The sequence below is a fragment of the Pocillopora damicornis genome, chromosome 2 (assembly GCF_964200805.1).
Source record: "Pocillopora damicornis chromosome 2, jaPocDami1.2, whole genome shotgun sequence".
NCBI classification, from domain to species: Eukaryota; Metazoa; Cnidaria; class Anthozoa; order Scleractinia; family Pocilloporidae; genus Pocillopora; species Pocillopora damicornis.
This window is the reverse complement of record NC_142671.1, coordinates 26163338-26184956: the sequence shown is the minus strand read 5'-3', so window position 1 is coordinate 26184956 and position 21619 is coordinate 26163338. Positions and strand designations below refer to the sequence as shown.

Below are 21619 nucleotides of genomic sequence, written 5' to 3'. Positions count from 1 at the left end.
TTTTGGGGGGATTAGGTCCCAGCCCATAGCCTTGCCTAGCTTCAGCTTTTTAAGCCTGTCCTTCACTTCACAGGGTAACACGCTTCGGAAAGAGAAGAGGTGACTATTATCGTGGTTAGCCGCCCTTATAGCCATCACACTGCTGTGATTGTCAAAATCACCCAGAGAGCACTTATTTATATCCAGTTGGCCAATACCATCAGCAATTGTTGCAAAATACTCCCCAAAAGCCTCAGAGATGTCAACCTTATTGCTACTAGCTTGGCCATTAATATTAAGTTTAATGTCTAAGACTTGCCTACATTTTGACTTTGATGACAGGAAGGGCATGAATGTTTTATAAAAGTCTTGTGGTTTGTTCTTGAGATCCTCGGCTTTTGTTTTCCAATAGCTCTTTATTGCTTTCCTACGCAGTCTAGTCGCCTCATTTCGAAACTTTTTAAGATTAATCAAATCCTCTGGAGCATTTGTCCTCCAGTATCGCCTAGCGGCCCTGCGTCTTGCCCGTATTGCCTCCTTCCACTCTGAGTTCATATATGGCACATCCTGATCTCTAACACGCATTTGTTTTAATGGCATATGGTCATTGACAATCTCCGTCAGTAGTGTACTTATAAAACCAACCCGATCCTCCACACTATCAAAAACTTCCCCAACATGCCAAGGTGCCGAATTGAGATGTTCTTAGACGCTTATTAGAATAGGGGCGCTGATAAGAATGGGGCACTTATTAGAATGGGGGCGCTTATTGGAATGGGGGCGCTTATTAACAAAAACACATTCGAAGGGGGGGCGCTTATTCGGAAGGGGGCGCTTATTGGAAGGAGGGCGCTAAATCGAATCATTACGGTATCCCTTTTTCTTTTTAGGTCGCAGGAAAGTGGGTGTGACAGGCTTCTGCATGGGTGGGGCTCTGGCAGCTGCGGCGCTGATTCCTGAAGAGATTACAGCAGCAGCTCTTTCTATGGCATCCCAGTGCAAAGCTGTGTAATTTGGGGAAAATCAAAATACCTTTGCAAGCTCATTTTGGGAGTTAGGATGATCTTGAGGGTTTCTCATCACCAAAAGATGTCAAAGCTTTAACAGAGAAGCTGGATGCTAGAGGAGTGAAGTATGAGCTTCATATGTATGACACTGGCCATGTTTTCACCAATCCAACCAACACAAATTACACTAAGGAAATTCTTGATTTGGCTCTTGGAAGGATGATAGACTTTATGAAAAAACACTTGGCATAAACTTTGTTTTCTAAACTTAACATGAGTTATGTCACAAAGATTAAGATAGGTTTTTTAAAAAGATGCTGTTGACAAAGATTTGAAAACATCATGTTAACTGGACACTAAAACATAAATGGAGTTTTACAACAAAAAAAACTGGTTTAAAAGTTTCAATGCATCAGAACCTCTTGGTATCGTACAAATTACAAGCCCGTTTTTGGTGAGGTGATATACTTGAGGGCATATAGGTTGTGACCAAGCTCTCTCCTTGAGAATGAGACCTAGGGGAAAGCTACATGAAGGGGTTGGGGTGGGGACGAGGAAAGAAGAGGGGGAGGGGAAGGGAAGGGAGGATAGCCAGGTGACAAAAGATTACAGCTGCCATTCTGCCCCCTTGCAATTGAGCTGTCATTGATCTTTCATATGATTATCCATCCCCACTTGGATAAATTATCATAAAATCAGATGGCACCCTTCTAGCTCTTGCCCTCACAGAGAAGCTGGATTCTGGAGCAGTGAAGTATGAGCTTCATATGTATGACACTGGCCATGCTTTTACCAACTCAACTAACCCAAATTACATCAGGGAAATTTGTGATTTGGCTCTTGGAAGGATGATAAATTTTACGAAAAAGCACTTTCCATAAACTTTGTTTTCTGCTTTTGCTGTGAATTATCAATTTACACTGAGTAGAATATGTCTTTCTCCTGGAGACATCTTACTTGCTGGAAATCTGGATATCTCTCATTCCTTGAGGCCATCAGGTCTAATTTAAGTAACCATGGACTACAAACATGTAGGCAACCCCCAAAGACGACTTCCACCCTGCTCAATTAGAAGTTTATTGAAAATTCACTGGGAATAGGACCTTATATTTTTTATTTAAAACTAACTTACATCCCCCACTACTTCCCTTCCCACTTAAGGATAGTAAGACGCTCACAAAGTTTATTTGATTACTAGATTTCAACACCTACAAATTATGGGAACCTTTACGTGGATTCTGGTGCCCCCAAACAAGATACCAAACTACTCAGAGAAAATTGAGGTCAAAACTTTTAGATCGCAATTCCAAGGTTCCATTCCACGGCGGAGAACAGCGATTCTGATACCTCATGACGGACGAAATACTGATTTATATGCGCACGACCCACACGCGAGCTCATTACGATTCTAAAGTGATCCACTTGGATCGTACGTTAAGGATCCAAGCTGTTCATTCAAAGCACATCACAGAACAAAAACTTCATTTTATTCAATTTTTTTGCTAAACTATTAGTATTAATATTCATATTGTAATATTACCATCTCATATTCATCGTAAACGGTGCTGAGCACTATCCTTACTGGCAGTCTTGGGACAAAGATTAACAATGCAGATATATTTTGTTTGATATATTATTATATATTATTATTATATTCAGATATGTATTTTGTTTCAGATATATTATTATGCTGATGAAAGAGGAGCAAAGAGTGTCAGTCAGCTTGCACACTCCTTAATGAACTATTTCACTTTGAATGCTAGTGTTAGTGGAGTTAGAATTATGTATCCCCAAGATACCTTGCGGGCCATGTTCACTTCCCCTTCTTGAAATTTAACAACCGTTTGTTAGTTGTCCGTGATTTTGCTATTATCAAACACCACTTTTTCATAAAATTGCTATCTACATAGGTATAACAATCAGGCTTATACGTGTCTCGTGGTTGAAGGTAAACTGCTGGGGACACCAAGTACCACGGGTCGTCTAATGAAGCGCCAAGAGCTGCAGTACTGTAGCCAGAGCAATAATCTCCCGCGTTACTCAAAGCATTGGGGGAGAATAAAGAGTAATGTAGAACAAACCAAACAGCCACAAACGCAATATAGTCCCATTCTATTCGTTGGCTTATCATTAAAACATCATTAGGACTATCATAAACTAAAACTATAACTCCTCGAGGATTGACCCAAAGCATGGGAATTGGATAAGAAATGTTAGGGTGGCGTTCAAGTTGAACTTGGGCTAAAACTATTATCGTTGCAACGCATTGGGAGATGAATTTTCTAGCCTTAACTACGTCATTTTTGCCCTCAACTTTTGCTTTGCCAGGTGAGGTAGATGAAGATGTTTTCCTCTCTGCAAACAAAAAACAATGATACAATTTAATATTTCTGCAAAAATAAGCCGATTTGTAATGGTAATACGACACGAAATCCTATTACCAATTAATCGAATCGATAACAAAATACGAGAGTTTTCAATATAAAAAAAAATAATATTGAGCTCTCCAGGCAAATTAATTGTATGATTCTGAAGGCAAAGAAATTGATCATGAAGTGGAAATGTCTTACACCGGAAGTCTTTCGCGAACAAATATTCATTGGATAATGGTTATTTTTACTCATTTTTCATTGGCTACCCAAAACTGTCCGATTTGACCTGTCCGATTACAAGCATCTTGTAATCGGACAGGTCAAATAAGACAATTTGAGTATTATGGAAGTTCAATTGAGAAACAAATAACTATTGCTGAGAACTAATCAGATTCGAGAATTTTGTTATTGATACGATTATCATAATGCATTTTGGATTATATTCACACTTGCTGCCCGAGCACGGTGCCGAGTACGATCAATAAAAACTAATAAATAATTTCAATATCAAGGAGTCTGTGAGGTTTCAAGGAAATTTGTGGCTGACATAAAAATTTATAAGGGACCCCATATTTGCCAGTTTCTTCAAAAAAATGACAAAAGGGTGTAGCACTTGCTTTGCACAGATTTGCAAGTTCAGAGTCCTACATTGTATTGATTTAAAACGTTTTTAAAACACGACCACGTAGATGTTTTTGCAAAGTTACTAAACTGCACGCGATGAGTTACTGTCTTAGGACGGTTTTTTTTGTTGAAATTTTAAATACAGACATTTGCTGGTTCATGAAAATTCACAAAGAATGTAAAAGAGTGAAAGAAAATTTGAATGGAAAATATGAAAGTGTAAAAGTCTACCTTTATCAATTTGCTAAGAGTTCACCAGGTTTCAGTCGTAACACTGCAGTTGAAAAACAAATCTTCAGCCTTGTTCACCAAACCTTAAGCACACCCATTAAAAACAAAAGAAGTAAAATAGGTAACACGTATTCATAAATAATGTTCAATGGATTTACCGCCAGTTCTCCTTCCTCTAATTCCGCTTGACTCAAGAGCCCGTATGCAAAATCCCGCTCGTCCTGTTAACAAAAAAAGAGGTTTCTAGGTTGTCGGCACTAAATAATAAAAACATTTAATGCTCATTGAGATTTGAATTGAAATTCAATCATTCAATGTTTTCCTAGAAGGTAGAGACAATTTTTTTTCTTATTTTTTTCACCTCTCATGATTTCTCTAACTAATGATAAATTTGACCAGTTTAAACTGGAAAAGAAGCACAAGAAGGCAGTAGCCAGGGAAGACGAGTATGCTAAGGTAAATGTTGAAAGTACTGCTCGTAGCGTTGCGTCCACGCTCTCTTATCCGCTCCGCGCGAGGCCAATCTTCCTGAGGAGATCTCCCAGAGCTCCGAACATAATTTGATCCGCCCCAGTTTATTTTATTTTTCGCGCATAACTTCGAGACTGTTATCGAAGGAATTAAATATGAAAGTGTAGGCAGACTGTATTCGTTAAAGCAACACACAAGGGAAGAGCTCAGCAGATTGTGCGTAGCTGTTTAGACCTAAACCCAGAAGGATGCTGAATCTGTAGGTGTTTCAATTCTCCTGTTCGATTGCACCAACATCCTCAAAACTACCGGGTATCTCAACAAGATTTAAAGCCCCGACAACATAAGAAATGTTATAGAAAGACTGTCTCCTAAGATGCAGAGCAGCTCGCGAGACAACAATGATCGTATTCTTGATAAAGTATGAAGAGTGCGTCGTGTAGGTTTTTTATCATTCCCGTCTGCAACGGTTTGATTTCAAAACCAGGTTAAGTTCCCTCTACTTAAGGGCGAGGATAGGGAAGAAATGAAATAGACAAGTTAAAACAGTTCAATGCTCCTGAAGTCTGATAGATATAGAATATAACCCAGTGGATTGAATTTACAGATGGCACTTATGTCAGTCACAGTAACTTGTCTTTCATTGTGCAAAAACTTCAGGAAATGGGTATTTTCCTAAAGGGAACCCATATTGATATAGATTTGACGTGATCAATCCATCCGATTCCGCCTGGTTTTCTCGTGCACTTCAAGAAAGTTTTCATCATAAAGCCGGAAAAAAGAGCAATAAATTGAAAAACAGTGCTACATCAAATTTATTTAAAAATAATAATTTAATTAAAATGGAAAATAATTTTAAAATTGTGACAATGATGTGCTGCGCAAATTCATTCTTGAGAATACAAAGTTTTCAGACTTATAAGGGCAGAGTACTAGAATTGAAATATTATTGTGAAAAAAATTTTGAGTGACGTGCTACAATAATACAAAGTTTTTGGAATAAAAATGAAATGAGTAGCAGAGAATTCAGTATAAATTTGACAAATTATTAAGAAAATCTTACATTTAAATTAAATAAGATAAAAAGAGTTACATTATGAGTTACTTTAGAAAAGAATATAGACGAAAATAATCCTAATATGATAACCGTGGCGTACTGAAATAATTCAAGACAGATAAGGTTTGAAAGCTTATTTTAAAAATGGTTGTCAGTATAAATCTGAGAAAAAGAATTTAAAATCAAACATTGAAAAAAACACTTGCAAAATGAATGAAATTCAGCGCAGTTAAAGAAATTTTTGGATAAAAAGCAATGTGACATTTGAATGAAACGAGAGTAGAAGCTGACACGGGAATAACAATTTCAAAAGAGAAAAAAAACTATACATATGGAAATAATACTAAATGATAACCATGACGTGCTGCAATAATTCAGAACAGATCAGTTTGAAAACTTATTAAACAAAGGTTGTGAGTATAAATCCAAAAAAAAAAATTATTGTAGACATTCAAATAAAGACTTGCAAAGTAAATGAAATTCAGCTCGGTTTCGTTTTCAGAAGATTCTAGGACCAGAACCTATCAAATATGTGGCCAAATATTGACTTTCTCAGAGAAGAAGGACTTGATGCACAACATGGTGACCACATCCAACAGAATCAGCTGCATGTCAATGCACTGGGCGACCACCACAAATCAACCCAACCAGACTGAAAGAAAAAACACGATGCATGATGGTACCTCTCAATCACATGCACAGGGGTCACTGTTCCCAATTCACCATTCTAAAGGTGGCAGCAGTTAGCTGGACCACCACAACCATCGGCGTCAACCATTATTCTGCCTTTCCCGCCCAATTGGTCATTTGACCAGACTACCTCGACTAACACGACCGAATTGGCTGCCTCGGCCAACACAGTCAAGGAGAAGGCTAAGGTCAAGGAGACGGCCGCTTTAAAAGAGGGTGGTGCAGTGCAGAGAATAACCCTCTGCATGCCCATGAGCACCACTACGAGTCTCTTAAACTGTTCAGTGGGGAGGTTATAGCGATGGAGAGATAGGAAAAAGTTTTTCAAAGCCACTCAAATATCATCGTCTTATCCATTATTGGTGAGCTGAATACAGAACCAAAACTGAGCTGTACGAAGCTTTAATCAACTTTTCCTTGGTACTGACCGAAGAGTTCCTTCGCAGGAGGAAAGGAGTACTTGCAACGGGAAAAGCTAAAGCAGGAAGTAGAGTTTCAGAAAACAACGAGTTACTCAGTTTACCTCCGCCGATTCTACCATTCAATTCCGTATAAAGAATGCTTACGAACTCTTGAAGATCCTCCAGAAAATCGGTTCCCACTAGCTCATTCTCCCTCAACTTCATCAGCTCCATTAGGTAGCAGAATGAAGTTATTTACTCCGTATGACGGCAGCAACTCTGAGAGTCATAAAATTCGCAGAGAAAACAAACAGGGTGGTAAAATAACCCTCCTAGATTGTAATTGCACACCAGATTGGATCGAAGAATGGTAAATACCAAAAGACTGAAAGCCCAGCCTTAAATGTCAAGACGGCCACTGAGAAAGGGGAAAGTGCTCTACAGAGTGCAATCCTTTGCATTCCATTCAGGACAATAAAGAACCTCTTAAATCGTCCAAGGGGGAAGTTAGGGGGATGGACATAAAGAAATAGGACTCTTAGAGTCCCTAACAAAATTACTGTCTTACTCATCATTAAAGAATTGAAAAGAGAGCTCAGACTGTGCTGTACAAAGCTTTTGTCAGCTTCTCCCTTTGGAACATGAACGAATAGGTGCTCTTACAAGATCAACAGCACAGTTAAAGTAATAAGCATTGGTTATAGTTGACAATTGCCTCTTTGGAAATGATACTGGAGTTATGGCGCACCAATGAGCAACCATTTCAGCGCCTGGTGAACGTTGGTTGAAAGGAGTTTGGCTGGACCACAACTTCAAGAGAGGGAAAATAGCTTTATCAAGGAAGCAATCATCACTATCGACCACAAGCACTCTATGAGGGCTCTTCCCACAGCATCAAGGAAAAAGTGGAACAAAGATCGTTTGACTCACCATTCATGTACGGGATAGAGGAAATCTCAGCATCTATTGGCATGCACCCACAATTAGCTCCATGACAGAAACAAAAAATTAGAAACCGAAAGAGATCTGAAAACTCACACCTATCTGGCATTGGGCTGGCATTTCCTTTGGAGAAATACATTTACATTTATAGGCTGGCAAAAGCTGCACAACAAGAACTTCAACAAGCGTGACTTAGCTTAAAAAGACCACCGCAGAGATGTGACAGCATATTGGAGAAGACATGAGGTTTACACGCCAGCGGTTAAGACATACCATCTAGAATAATCCACAGGAGTACTTAAGTATACTGTTGGACCAACTGGCCGATGCGTACCTACCAACCCTTTCAGTGCTGATATGCCAAAGGCATTTGGTACAATGCAAGGGATGATTAGCGGTCATTGTCGCAAACGAGATGAAATAAATCGAGTTTCGGTTCGGTTTGTTTCATTTATGACAAGGATGAAGCAAGTAATTCTATGAGGCTTTGATGCGAAGTAAACAAGCAAATGAACTCCGTGAAACAAGTCGTATACTCCACACTCTAAGCTGTGAATGAAGAAGGGAAGAGCCCAAGATAGAAATAATTTATAGAAGCAGCCACTTAAAACGTAGAATACAGTTGACAATAACTCGAACCTTTCGCGAAGAAAATTTAGTTCATGAACTCTTTTTTTTCCTTTTCCTTTCTTTCCAGTCACCTTCTACATTTATCCTCAGTGGCTCGAACTGTTGACTAGAGAAACTTTCATTTTAGGTAGAAGTTAGGGAGAGTTATCAGTCGTAATTTGTTGATGAGAAGCAGTTGTAGGGAAGAAAGAGGTCGTCTGAAGCAGTATGTGATCACAGCTGTGATTCTGTAATGAAGTTGGTTGTGATACCGGAAGTAGTGGAGATGCCCTCCATTTGGCTGCTTTGGTCGAGAAAGCACAGTTAGTTTTGCCGAAAGAGTGGCCCGGTTGAGTGCTCAGGATGAAGTGGTCTCGCTCTTTGTGCTGGCTGAGGCCGTCTTCAGTTGGCTGTATTGGTAGACGCAGCTAATCCGGCAGTGTTGGTGGAGGTTGTCTGGTTGCGACCTTGTGGTGAGGCAGGGTAATTGACCGAGGTCGTATCTTCCAGTGGTGGTTGAGCTAACTGTAAGTTGTTGATGATGAAGCACAGATAGTGTAATTCTACCTGAGTAAAACATTACTCAGGCGGTGAACAGTGAGTCTCCCTTGTGCATCGAAAGAGAAAATCCAACGATAGTGGTAACAAGTCGGTCAAGTTCGATTTGTCGAGGTCGACTGGTGCAAAGACTTTGCAACTGATAATTTTGGTTGAGGCCACTATGATGAGAATCGAATCCTTCTTACCTGAGATGCCAATGATAGCCACACATGTGAAGTTTCTGACGATGGAAAACTTCTAAAACCGAAACCGGACAAAAGAAAGGTACTGCTTAAGATAAAAAGATGGCAGGAAGAGCATTGAAAATGGCGAAATTAATTCAAAAACAAAGAGAATAAAAATTGCAGCACGTCATATAGATATAATTGATATCAGTAATAAAAAAACTCCTAAAACCGAAACTGAACAAAAGAAAGGTTTTGCCTAAAATAAAAAGATGGTAGGAAGAGCACCAAAAATTGCGAAATGAATTAAAAAACAAAGAGATTGAAAATTGTAGCACGTCTTATAAATATTATTGACATCAGCAATAAAAAAAATTCTAAAACCGAAACCTAATAAAAGAAAAGTACTTTCTAAGATAAAAAGATCGTAGAACATTAAATTGCGAAAGGAATTAAAAACCAAGAGAGAGGAAAAATTTAACTGACATCAGTAATAAAAAAAACTTCTAAAACTGAACCCAAAAAAAATGAAGGTACTGTCTAAGATAAAAGATCGTAGGAAGAGCATTAATAAATGGCGAAAGAGAATGAAAAGCTGTAGCACGTCACATAAATATAATTGACACCAGTAATAACAAAAACTTCTAAACCGAAATCGAACAAAGGAAGGTATTGTCTAAGCTAAAAAGATCGTAGAAAAAGCATTAAAAATTGCGAAAGAGGATGAAAAATTGCAGTATATCGTGAAAAAATAATTGACATTAGAAATAAAAGAAAATACAGAGGTAAATTAAAGACATTTAAATACGCCCAGCCGTTTTCTTTTTCCTTGATTTCTTTTACCCTAGCAAAAGAGAAACACAGTGTTTGTTAGTGATGATGGTATAAAATTTGGATTGCTTGCTGTTTTAAGTGTAACGGGATGTTGACATTGTTTCAGTAGTTCTTGTAAAGACCGTCTAAAGAGTAATATTACTCCTATTAGAATGCCCATCCCTGGGAGTTTCAAGAACTTAAAGTTATGTGTAAAGACGATTGCAGAGGATTGTAGGCCGAGTTATCTCAGCAAGAACTACCTACTTACGTTTTTAGGTTATAAATTAGGGGGATTTTCGTCTAACATGGGTGAAGGATGTTAAAAGAGGTTGTCATGGCATGTAAAACTTCTCTAGATAATGAATTGTCCTTGAAAATCGCATTTCATGGTAAACCCAACCGATGGTAATTAATTCTGCCGATCTTTCATTATTACTTTCTAACTGTCTATGGAAAATCAATTTCCCAGATTGGTCCTAAGTCGTTTTCAAAATATAAAATGCCCGAGTTTTGCAGCAAATGACAATTTTTGCCTTTCTAGTAAACTGATTTCAGTTCAATTACACACTTGTCATCGCTTTTACGAAAAATGATTGACAAGGTTATAAAGGTTTGGTTTATCGGTGGTGCGTTTGAAGATATGTCTGATTTGGCCAAAATTTGTGAAGTTGCGACAAGCCATCCGCACTTGTAAAATGTTCGTGATGAAAGAAAATTTGTCTAAATAAACAACTCAGTCGCCAGTGTGGAAAGGCCCTAATTATAATATTAAACTAAATTATATTATTGGTTAAAATCTTTAACAGCTCCAAAGATAGTAAGTTTGTCTTGACAATGTGATGGGAAAATCACAATAGGCATTCCATTCTAACTACTTAATATCCGAGAATGGTGTCATAACCGGACTATCTCAAACTGAAGCCGAGATTTGAGGTTTTTTTGCAAAAACAAGTGAACGGTTGAAGTTATCAAATTTATAGTTATATGGCTATCAAACGTTTCTGATGAAACAAAATAAATCAATTCAACCGGGAATCGTCACTTTGTATCCGGTGATGAGTGTTCGCATGCATTTAACTACACTTTGCTCGTACCATAATAAAGTCGTAGTATTCCAATTTCAACAGACGGTCAGAGAGGGGGATCTGTTTTTCAGCTTTTTGAATACTTTGATCAGGAACCACATCCTAAGACATACTCAACCACGCTGACAAGTTCAGTTGGCTAGATAGTTTGCACTTCTTTACAAGTTAGTTGGATGAAAAGTTACAAGAGAAGCTGAAATGAATAATTTTACATTTCTAAAGCTGAAAACAAATTAAAGTGCTGCAACTGAATGCAGACATTTCTCAAGTATACTTACATCTGCTAGAGCTTTCTTCGCATCCTCCAATTGGCTGTAAAAAGTGAAATACAACATGAAATTTTACTCTTCCAGTTAACAGTGTAAGGTTTATGAACTTAAATAATATAATAGGTCGTGATCTACTAAATGGTTGAATTTACTTAAAAATTAGAAAAGCTTCACCGAGGCTTTTTAGATGATCGACTCTTTGCTACTATGACGACAAGTAATCAAATTATCTAGAAATTACGAAGCTATTGGAATTTTCTTTGAGAAAAATTTGTAGCTAAATTCCTCAGTACACGTGCTATTTGCATTTTTAGAAAGAAATTTAGATAAAATTTTCACCTCGAAATTTTCCACTCACCTTAATTTGTAACTAAATTTGAACTGCATGGTTTACAAATTCACCAGATTAAAAAACATGAGAAGTATTTCGACTGCTTATTATAGATCTTTCCTCAATTCTCTCCACTGATAATGGGCTATAGATCTTCATTTCCATAAATTCAAGCGTTTTTGTGACCATAATTTCAACCCAGCCTCTCAGCAGGGCTACACTCTCAGAAAACTTCATCTGAAGAAACAGTCTTCTAACCATTGCTGATAAGCGAATAATTATATTTACTTACTTCTCCATCTCATGCAGAGCCATCTTCCCCTGAAAAACCAATTACAAGACTATGTTTACTGATATTGTTCAGTGGTACTATGAAACACCTCAAGACTTCCCCGTCAACACTTTTCAGCTGCAGGTAGCGGGTGGTTTTTGATCGTTACTTTGGTAAAGAGAGAAGTTTACTGGTTGTTATGCTAAATTACCTACAATGCAATATTTTTCTCTAAATTACTTTCGTCGCCTCTGCTCAAAGTAGATCTTTTACAGAGGTCTCGTCAAAATCAACAAGAAGTCACAAGAATGCTTCAATAGTTTCTTGAAGAAGAAGAAACAAGCTTTTGTGTCTTTCTTTTACGAGCACTTCAAAGATATTTGGACGAGCTCTTTCACTTTTACGGCGCGACAAAATTCAAAATTTTATGGACACCTTTTAAGTACAACGGCATGTTTCCAATCTCATCAATCGTTTCGGTAAGACAATAATCTTCAAACATTTCGCCCGAAAATACAAACATAAAAATATTTGTCACTTGATTCCGCTTAATGCATTAGCTTGGAAATCAGATTCACCAACAAGATAAAGCGTTCTACGCACAAAGTGCTCGGTTACAGATATTTTACCTCCAGGCGATAGATGGCGAAGTTTCTTTCTAATTTCTTAAATTCTCTGTAAAAAGAAGAAAAAAAAATTAGAGCACTCTGTGATATCACTTCACGAAGACAAACAAAATGTCCTTTTGTGTCATTTTACTGGAGCTCTTTAACACTTTTATCAATAAAGGGCAAATCGAGGGCATTTTTAGTAATCAAGAGAGGGCATGATTACCTGCTAATGATTGGCTAATCCGTTGCATTGCTAATCCGTTGCTTCCCAGATAAAAATAGACTGCGCGCGTGATTTTCCTTCGTATAAATTTTGCCCTTTATTGATAAACAAGTAATCCCATGAGACCTCGTACTATTAAGGATTAATTGCACTTGAGTTTTCAAAATTTTCCAAATTGCCCTCGTCGTTTCGCGACTCGGGCAATTTTGGAAAATTTTGAAAACTCTCGTGCAATTAATCCTTAATAGTACTTGGCCTCATGTGATTACCTATACAAAGCGTTAGGGAATACTTCAAAATTGGGAAAATATGTGAACCAAATATTTTCAAACAAATAGAAATGTTTATGGCTCTTACTAATTCTAGAAGAAGTGTTAATTTTTAACAAGGAATTAAATATTACGAGAGAGGCAAAGGGGTGCTGCAGGGTCTAAATAAGGGGGAAAGGTTGTAACTTCCCAGATTGAATAATTGATAATTGATTGTGTGCGAATAATCCGACAGCTTGCGATGCCAAAATTTGACTCTAAGACAGACTTAGCTGTTGTTTACTCATTTCAGTATTTTTCAGGTGAGCAAACATTAACCACAAGTTGACACAGGTATAACTCCCTAGTTTATACATTTGCAGCAGGATCGAGAGACATGAAAGCACTTAAAAAGCACGGTGCTAATGCAACGAATGAGACAACCTGTAGTACTTACATTTTCATTTTTTCTTTTGCTTCCATCTCCTCCTGTGTGTATTTAAGCACATAGACAAACTCAAATCCTCTCTCTTATTAATTATACTCGATAACATAGAATGAGAAAAATTGCGGTGCCTTAGGGTGCCTTAAGACTTCCTAAGGGTGGGGTGGGAGGAGAGTAACCTGTAATGGACTAGCAGTCAGTCCAGGGGAGGGGTGGGAGGAGGGGAACCTGCAATGGACAAACATTCGATTCAGGGGGAATGGCAATACCCCAAGTGCATTCATAACGCAGCAAACAGAATGAGGTCCCGGTCCTGTTTTTAGCCCACCTAAGGAGAATTATCTAAGCGATTATCTTTTTCATAAAAAGAACGATGTTCCATCCAAAATCCACATTCCCTTTTAATAAAACATCAATTTTCCTGAGGTTATAACAGAATTTGGACACTTTTTAAAAGATTGATAAACTAAAATAAAAGCAAATACTAGATATAGCATCCTCTTCTAACAACCAAAACCCAAAACACCCAAGCTCAGATTAAGAGTAAAATTGACAAGGTTGAAGTACCTTGTTAAGGTTGTCTCTTGCACAGACAAGATCATTGATGGCCTTTTTATCTGCTTCAGCCCGCCTCCTGCTTGATTCAAGTTCTGATTAAGATAAAGGCAGAGAAATTCTATAGATTGTAAAGGTTAAATCTCATTTGAGTAATCTTAATTTCTAAATATGTCAAACAATCTAATTATCATGATTTGTAATTACATCAACTTTTAACAAGAACTAAAACATTTGATAGATGTTTTATCGTTTATCTCAAGATATAGAGTCAGGCTATCGATATGAATTGGTCGCCTGACTCTTTATCATAAGACAAACGATTAAACACCTATCAAGTTATTCACCACGATGAATAATAACATAATTTATCATATAAACTATGGTGTTATACAAGGATTTCCAGCCCTGAGAAAAGCCGTAACAACACACGTGAAAAGATACGATATTTTTTCACGTGTGTTTGATATCGCCAATCAATCGCCTTTCTCGCCACTCTGTTGGGTTGATGAATGCACAGTAAAGCCTTAACCATTCTCAATCCAAGGTCGTTTGTCGGAATTTTCTCGGATTATGGCTGTTAAAAAACTGAAAAATCCGTATCGTTTGCAGACACTGACGTTCAAACTTTTCTAGAATGGGAAGAAAACCAAAGTACGAAAAGAAAAACCGAAAGTTACGCATTCAGTGGCTTTGGTAATGGCATTTCTCGTGTCTGAGAACAAAAGTCGACTGCTGGAGCCAAGTTGGTAGAGTTGCCACTGGCCGATTTTGGCACTGTACGTGAAATATTTCTTCTGTGGATGAGGACAAAGTCAATAACTGAGAATTTTTTTCAGTGAAAAGTACGTTTATTGTTGTTTTTGTAATAATTCAACGCATTTTTTCATCGTGAATTTGGATGTACGACCGTACGACCGTACAAGGTCCTACTTTTAACATGCGTGGTCAACTGTACTGCGGGCACGCGAACGCCACGGCTCTGTCCAGTAGTCAGTGCACTGGGCTCCGAGTCGGACGACCCGGGTTCTAGTCCTGGCTGGGGCAAGGCGATGAACCCTTAAGACGTGCGGGAAAAAAAAGCGAGCTCCGCTTTTAGGCTTAGCTAAATCTATATATTACACGGTTAATTGTAGATATGGAATTCTCTTCTCGAGTTAAACACTCGAAGAGAAATTCCATATCAATGCGCATCCATATATTATTCTCTATTTTTAACATTGGACTGAAAATTCATTTTTATTAGAATCCATAAAATTGTGCCCTGCTCCCAGCGTGTGGCTTCGTAGCTCAGTTTGTAGTTAATAATCATACAACAAAGATAACTTATTTAACAGGATAACACTTGGAAAAAGCTGCAATCTGTAGTTGACCTTGTCATATTTGTAAGTCCACGCAAAATCACGATTAAGGTGACTTTGCATTGTTGGCCTACTCTATAACTGAGAAAAAGGGAAACCCAGATATGTCTGAGATCTGCCTAATTTTTAAAAATCACAAACATTCTCTTTTCATGCCATCGTTCCACTTACCTTTTTTCAAGCCAAAAACTTGTCCTTTAAGAGTTTCTTCGCGTTGTTCAATCTCAATCTTCTGATCCTCAATGGCTCTCAGCTTTCCCTGAATGGCTTCTGCCATTGCACTTTGTTGCAGTGTTTCTTGTCTCAGCCCGTTTATCTCATCTTCCTTTGCCTTCAACTCGGCCTTTTTCTGTGTGTTTTCTGTGGCCAGCTGATCAATGCTGACAAGTTGCTGATCAAAATCTTGCTGGACTTTGTTTAGGCGAGCATTCAACACATCCGTATACTCCATAGCTTTTTCATTCATTATCTAAAATAAATCAAATATCATCATCAACACTTGAAAGCCATTCCTCTCTAATTAAAGAAGTATCCATAACCAGGGGAAGCCTACAAGTTTTTTTTTCTATCGCGCGAATATTGACATGAACGTTTGAAGACAAATGAAAATTGAATAAAAACTCTTAACAAATTTACCCTCTGTTCCTTGAGTTGCTGATCAAGTTTTGTGATGTCTTCCTGTGCACGTTGAAGATTTTCTGTTTTTGTTTTCAGCTCAGCAGTTCTATTTTCTAAATAGCTCTTTGCTTGACTCAACTCCTTTTCAAGTTCCTCCCCTTTTCTAGCTTCTCGCTGGGCTTGATCACTTTGGACTTGGATGTCTACTGTAAACTGTGGAAATAAAAAATCATACAAATTTAACCAAATGTATAACCATGGAAAACTGTTTCCTTTAATTTTAAAATGTGATGGACACCTTAGAAGATAATCTTGCTTTCTAACCTTTTTACTGGAAGAAAAAAATCATATTCGTTGCTTCTTAATAACCATTTATAAAGATAGCAATATTAGGGAGTCTGAGAGGTTTCATGGACATCTGTGGCAAACATATCAAGATTTATATATGAGACCCTATCTCTGCCAATTTCTACAAAGAAATGACAACAGGGTCGAGCACTTCCTTGGCATAGATTGGTAAGTTTAGAGTCATACGTTGTAATGAGTCAAAAACTGCATTTTCTCTAACTTTAAAAATGTACTTAAGAACACACGATGAGCTACTGTATGAAGATGTTTTTGCCTTTAAAATTTAGAGTACAGATATATGCTCGTGGTTTAACTAGGAGGAATGTAAATACTCCAGGTTCATTTCTAACGCAGTAAACAGGATGAGGTTCGACAACAAGAACCGCTTGACTCCAAATTAAAATTTTTCAAAGGATTTGTCGACAAAAATAAAATCAAATATTTGATATAACATCCCCTTCTAAAAACCAAAAACACAAAACTCCTGAGCTCAGATTAAATACAAAATTGACAAGAGTAAAGTACCTGGTTAAGGATGTCCCTTTCACAGACAAGATCATCGATGGCCTTTTTATCTGCTTCAGCTTGATTTTCCCTTGATTCAAGTTCTGAATAAGATAAAGGAAGAGAGAGTTTATAGATTGTAAAGGTTACATCCCATTTGAGTAATCTTAATTGATAAGTATGTCGAACAAGCTAATTATCATCATTTGTAATGACATATAGATTTTAACGAGAACTAAAGAATTTAATAGATGTTTTATTGTTTATCTCATTATATTGAGTCAGGCAATCGATATGAATTGTTCGCCTGACTCCATATCGTGACACGAACCATACAACATCTATCAAAATATTTACCACAATGGATAGCAATATAATTTCTAACACTGAACTAAAAGTTAATAGTCATAAGAATCCTTTAAATTGTGCCTTGCTTCCAGCGTGTGGCTTCGTAGCTCAGTCTGTAGCTGCACACAACTAGTGTCTGGGAGACTGGAAAGCTTCTTTCCTGCCGTTGCATAAATTGGAGCTCATCTTTGTACTAATCATACAACAAAGATAACTTATTTATAGGATAATACTTGGAAAAAGCTGCAATTTGTAGTTGACCTTGCCTATATTTGTAAGTCCCTTAAATCTACACGCAAAATCACGATTAAGGTGATTTTGCCTTGTTGGGGCTACTCTAGAACTGAGAAAAAGGAAAAGCCAGATATGTCTGAGATCTGCCTAGTTTCAAAAAAGACAAACATTCTCTTTTCATACCATCATTCCACTTACCTTTTTTCAAGCCAGAAACTTGTCCTTTAAGAGTTTCTTCGCGTTGTTCAACCTCAATCTTCAGATCCTCAATGGCTCTCAGCTTTCTCTGGATGGCTTCTGCCATTGCACTTTGTTGCAGTGTTTCCTGTCTCAGCCCGTTTATCTCCTCTTCCTTTGCCTTCAACTCGGCCTTTTTCTGTGTGTTTTCTGTGGCCAACCGATTACTGCTGACAAGTTGCTGATCAAAATCTTGCTGGACTTTGTTTAGGCGAGCATTCAACACATCCGTATACTCCATAGCTTTTTCATTCATTATCTAAAAAATAAATCAAATATCATCATCAACACTTGGAAGCCATTCCTCTCTAATTAAAGAAGTATCCATGACCGGGGAAAACCTAAAAGTTTTTTTTTTCTATCACACGAACATTGACATGAACATTTGAAGATAAATGAAAAATGGAATAAAAACTCTTAACAAATTTACCCTCTGTTCCTTGAGTTGCTGGTCAAGTTTTGTGATGTCTTCCTGTGCACGTTGAAGATTTTCTGTTTTTGTTTTCAGCTCAGCAGTTCTATTTTCTAAATCGCTCTTTGCTTGACTCAACTCCTTTTTAAGTTCCTCTCCTTTTCTAGCTTCTTTCTGAGCTATATCACTTTGGACTTGGATGTCTACTTTAAACTGTGGAAACAAAAAAAATCCTACAAATTTAACCAAAAGTATAACTATGGAAAACTGTTTCCATTAATTTTAAAATGTGATGGACACCTTAGAAGATAATCTTGCTTTCTAACCTTTTTACTGGAACAAAAAAATCATATTCGTTGCTTTTTAATAACCATTGCTATTATATACATAGCAATATTGGGGAGTCGGAGAGGTTTCATCGACATTTGTGGCAAACATATCAAGATTTATATGAGACCTTATATTTGCCAGTTTCTACAACACAATGACAACAGGGTATAGCACTTACTTGATATAGATTGGCAAGTTTAGAGTCATACGTTGTAATGAGTCAAAAACTGCATTTTCGCTAACTTTAATAATTTACTTAAGAACACACGATGAGCAACTGTGTGAAGATGTTTTTGTCTTCAAAATTTGGAATACAGATATTTGCTAGCGGAGGAAAATAAATACTCCAGGTTCATTCAAAACACAGCAAACGGGATGAGGTCCGACAACAAGAACCACTTGATCCAAATTCAAAATTTTTTAAAAGGTTTATTCACAAAAATAAAATCGAATATTAGACATAACATTCCCTTCTAAAAACCGAAACCACAAAACTCCTAAGCCCAGATTAAGAGTAAAATCGATAAGAGTAAAGTACCTGGTTAAGGATGTCCCTTTCGCAGACAAGATCATCGATGGCTTTTTTATCTGCTTCAGCTTCCATTCTGCTTGATTCAAGTTCTGATTACAATAAAGGAAGGGAGAGTTTATAGATTGTAATGGTTACATCTCATTTGAGTAATCTCAATTGGTGAGTATGTTTGACAATCTAATTATCATTATTTGTAATGACATAGATTTTAACGAAAACTAAAGAATTTAATCGATGTTTTATCGTTTATCTCACCGTATTGAGTCAGGCAATCAATATGAATTGTTTGCCTGACTCCATATCGTGACGCAAACCCTACAACATCTATCAAAATATTCACCACAATGAATAGCAACATAATTTCTAACATTGAACTAAAAGTTTATCATCATAAGGATCCTTTATGTTGTGCCCCGCTACCAGTCTGTGGCTTAGTAGCTCAGTTGGTAGTTGCACACAACTAGTGTCTGGGAGACTGGAAAAGCTTCTTTCCTGCCGTTGCATAAATTGCAGCTCACCTTAGTACTAATCATACAACAAAGACAACTTATTTATAGGATAATACTTGGAAAAAGCTGCAATTTGTAGTTGACCTTGTCTATATGTGTAAGTCCCTTAAATCTACAGCAAAATCTTGATTTAGGTGACTTTGCCTTGTTGGGGCTACTCTAGAACTGAGGAAAAGGGAAAGGGAAAGCCAGATATGTCTGAGATCTGCCTAGTTTCAAAAAAGACAAACATTCTCTTTTCATACCATCATTCCACTAACCTTTTTTCAAGCCAGAAACTTGTCCTTTAAGAGTTTCTTCGCGTTGTTCAACCTCAATCTTCAGATCCTCAATGGCTCTCAGCTTTCTCTGGATGGCTTCTGCCATTGCACTTTGGTGTAGTGTTTCCTGTCTCAGTCCGTTTATCTCGTCTTCCTTTGCCTTTAACTCGGCACCTTTCTGTGCGTTTTCCGTGGCCAGCCGATCAATGCTGACAAGTTGCTGATCAAAATCTTGCTGGACTTTGTTTAGGCGAGCATTCAACGCATCTGTATGCTCCATAGCTTTTTCATTCATTATCTAAAATAAATCAAATATTATCATCACCACTTGGAAGCCATTCCTCTCTAATTAAAGAAGTATCCATGACCAAGGGAAGCCTAAAAGTTTTATTTTGAAGATAAATGAAAATTGAATAAAAACTCTTAACAAATTTACCCTCTCTTCCTTGAGTTGCTGGTCAAATTTTGTAATGTCTTCCTGTGCACGTTGAAGATTTTCTGCTTTTGTCTGCAGCTCAGCAGTTCTATTTTCTAAATCGCTCTTTGCTTGACTCAACTGCTTTTTAAGTTCCTCTCCTTTTCTAGCTTCTCGCTGAGCTTTATTACTTTGGACTTGAATGTCTTCTTTCAGCTGTCAAAAAAAAAAAAGTTATGCGAATGTAACCTAATGTATAACTATGGATACCTGTCGTCTATCAAGTTAAGATCTAATGGACCACTTAGAAGATCATTGTGCTTTCTAACTTTTTACTGAAAAAAAATCATATTCGTTGCTTGTTAATAAACATTTATTAAAAAATATCAATATCAAGGAGTCTGTGAGGTTTCATGGAAATTTGTGGCAGACATAAAAATTTATAAGGGACCCCATATTTACCAGTTTCTACAAAAAATGACAACAGGGTCTAGCATTTGCTTTGCACGGATTTGTGAGTCTTACTTTTCATACTTTTTTAAAACACGATAACGTAGATGTTTTTGCAAAGTTACTAAACTGCACGCGATAACTTACTGTATAAAGACGGTTTTATGTTGAAATTTTTGTTGAACATTTGCTGGCTCATGAAAATTCACAGAGCATGTAAAAGAGCGAAAGAAAATTTGAATGGAAAATATGAAATAAAAAACCCTTACTCTGGCAATTTCAGACAGCTTTTCATCCCTTTCTTTTGTCAGCTCGTGCTTGATTTTAAGCAGCTCCTCCACACTTTAAGAGAATGAATCAAACCGAATAAATGAGTCAGAGTGAACTGAGTGCTACAACTGCTCGTGAGATTTTCCAAAGTGACACGGGTTCCATTCATTTTTAACCTGTGCTAATTATCAGTCTAACTTCCGCACCAAACTGCAAATAATACAACTCAACTTTTCGTCTCTGAAGTGTTGCTTAATATTTCTAGGGAAAATATCAGTTACAAGATTCACTGAAACACTATTTCTTTATTTGAATTTAGGCCGATGTTAAAATCAATGCAGCTTCACGGATGATCCGTTTTGTGTTACCTAGACATGAAATCATGAAATTGATTAGATTAAGCATCAATTTAAAAGTTCTCATCGAATTTCCCTTTATCGTTTACACTCATACCTCTCGAGCTCTTCTTGCTCTTTTCTTCGTTGCTGTTCCTGTGTAGTATTATATTAAAAGAGAAAAATAGACCAAAGACTTCTATTTTACATTTTTATGCTAAAATATACTTGAAAGTAAGAAGTTGCCCGGATTTTCCTTTTGACCTTCCCTGCTAACACTCACGGTATTCCATTCACGTCCTTAAAGTTTAACCTATCAGCCAATACTTAATTTTGATAAAATTATCGCCAAATATTAGATCTAGGTTGACATTATTCAAACTAATGCTCTTCGTTGCTTACGATGTGGTAGAATAATAAACAAAGAAGAGTAGCCTCTTCTGTCATGACAAATTTGATTCCTGCACTTTTAATCCATACCCAGAGGATCAAAA

The 21619-nt window shown here is 37.2% G+C and overlaps 1 protein-coding gene and 1 long non-coding RNA gene across 5 annotated transcripts in view; one reads left to right on the top strand and one right to left on the bottom strand.

Moving 5' to 3' along the window:
* LOC149050516 (uncharacterized) overlaps positions 1 to 2636 on the top strand; it is a 28662-nt gene extending 26026 nt beyond the window's left edge. For 2 of the 4 annotated variants that reach the window (XR_016184179.1, XR_016184176.1), the window contains exons 3-4: positions 870 to 1111; positions 2185 to 2636. This is a non-coding gene — a long non-coding RNA (uncharacterized LOC149050516). Of the gene's footprint in view, positions 1 to 869; positions 1112 to 2184 lie in introns of those variants that run through there. The other 2 variants (XR_016184177.1, XR_016184178.1) reach the window with 1 other exon arrangement.
* Positions 2637 to 5498: 2862 nt separating this feature from the next.
* LOC149050515 (uncharacterized) overlaps positions 5499 to 21619 on the bottom strand; it is a 46542-nt gene continuing 30421 nt past the window's right edge. The window contains exons 15-30 of the mRNA XM_089192935.1: positions 21244 to 21281; positions 20790 to 20862; positions 20092 to 20286; positions 19656 to 19953; positions 18893 to 18975; positions 18043 to 18237; positions 17574 to 17871; positions 16815 to 16897; positions 15960 to 16154; positions 15495 to 15792; positions 13975 to 14057; positions 13420 to 13451; positions 12510 to 12555; positions 11902 to 11930; positions 11288 to 11321; positions 5499 to 9952 (exon numbers count right to left, since the gene is read on the bottom strand). Coding sequence (XP_089049061.1) covers positions 9899 to 9952; positions 11288 to 11321; positions 11902 to 11930; positions 12510 to 12555; positions 13420 to 13451; positions 13975 to 14057; positions 15495 to 15792; positions 15960 to 16154; positions 16815 to 16897; positions 17574 to 17871; positions 18043 to 18237; positions 18893 to 18975; positions 19656 to 19953; positions 20092 to 20286; positions 20790 to 20862; positions 21244 to 21281 — 2034 coding nt within the window. The 3' untranslated portion in view covers positions 5499 to 9898. The remainder of the gene's footprint in view (positions 9953 to 11287; positions 11322 to 11901; positions 11931 to 12509; positions 12556 to 13419; positions 13452 to 13974; positions 14058 to 15494; positions 15793 to 15959; positions 16155 to 16814; positions 16898 to 17573; positions 17872 to 18042; positions 18238 to 18892; positions 18976 to 19655; positions 19954 to 20091; positions 20287 to 20789; positions 20863 to 21243; positions 21282 to 21619) is intronic.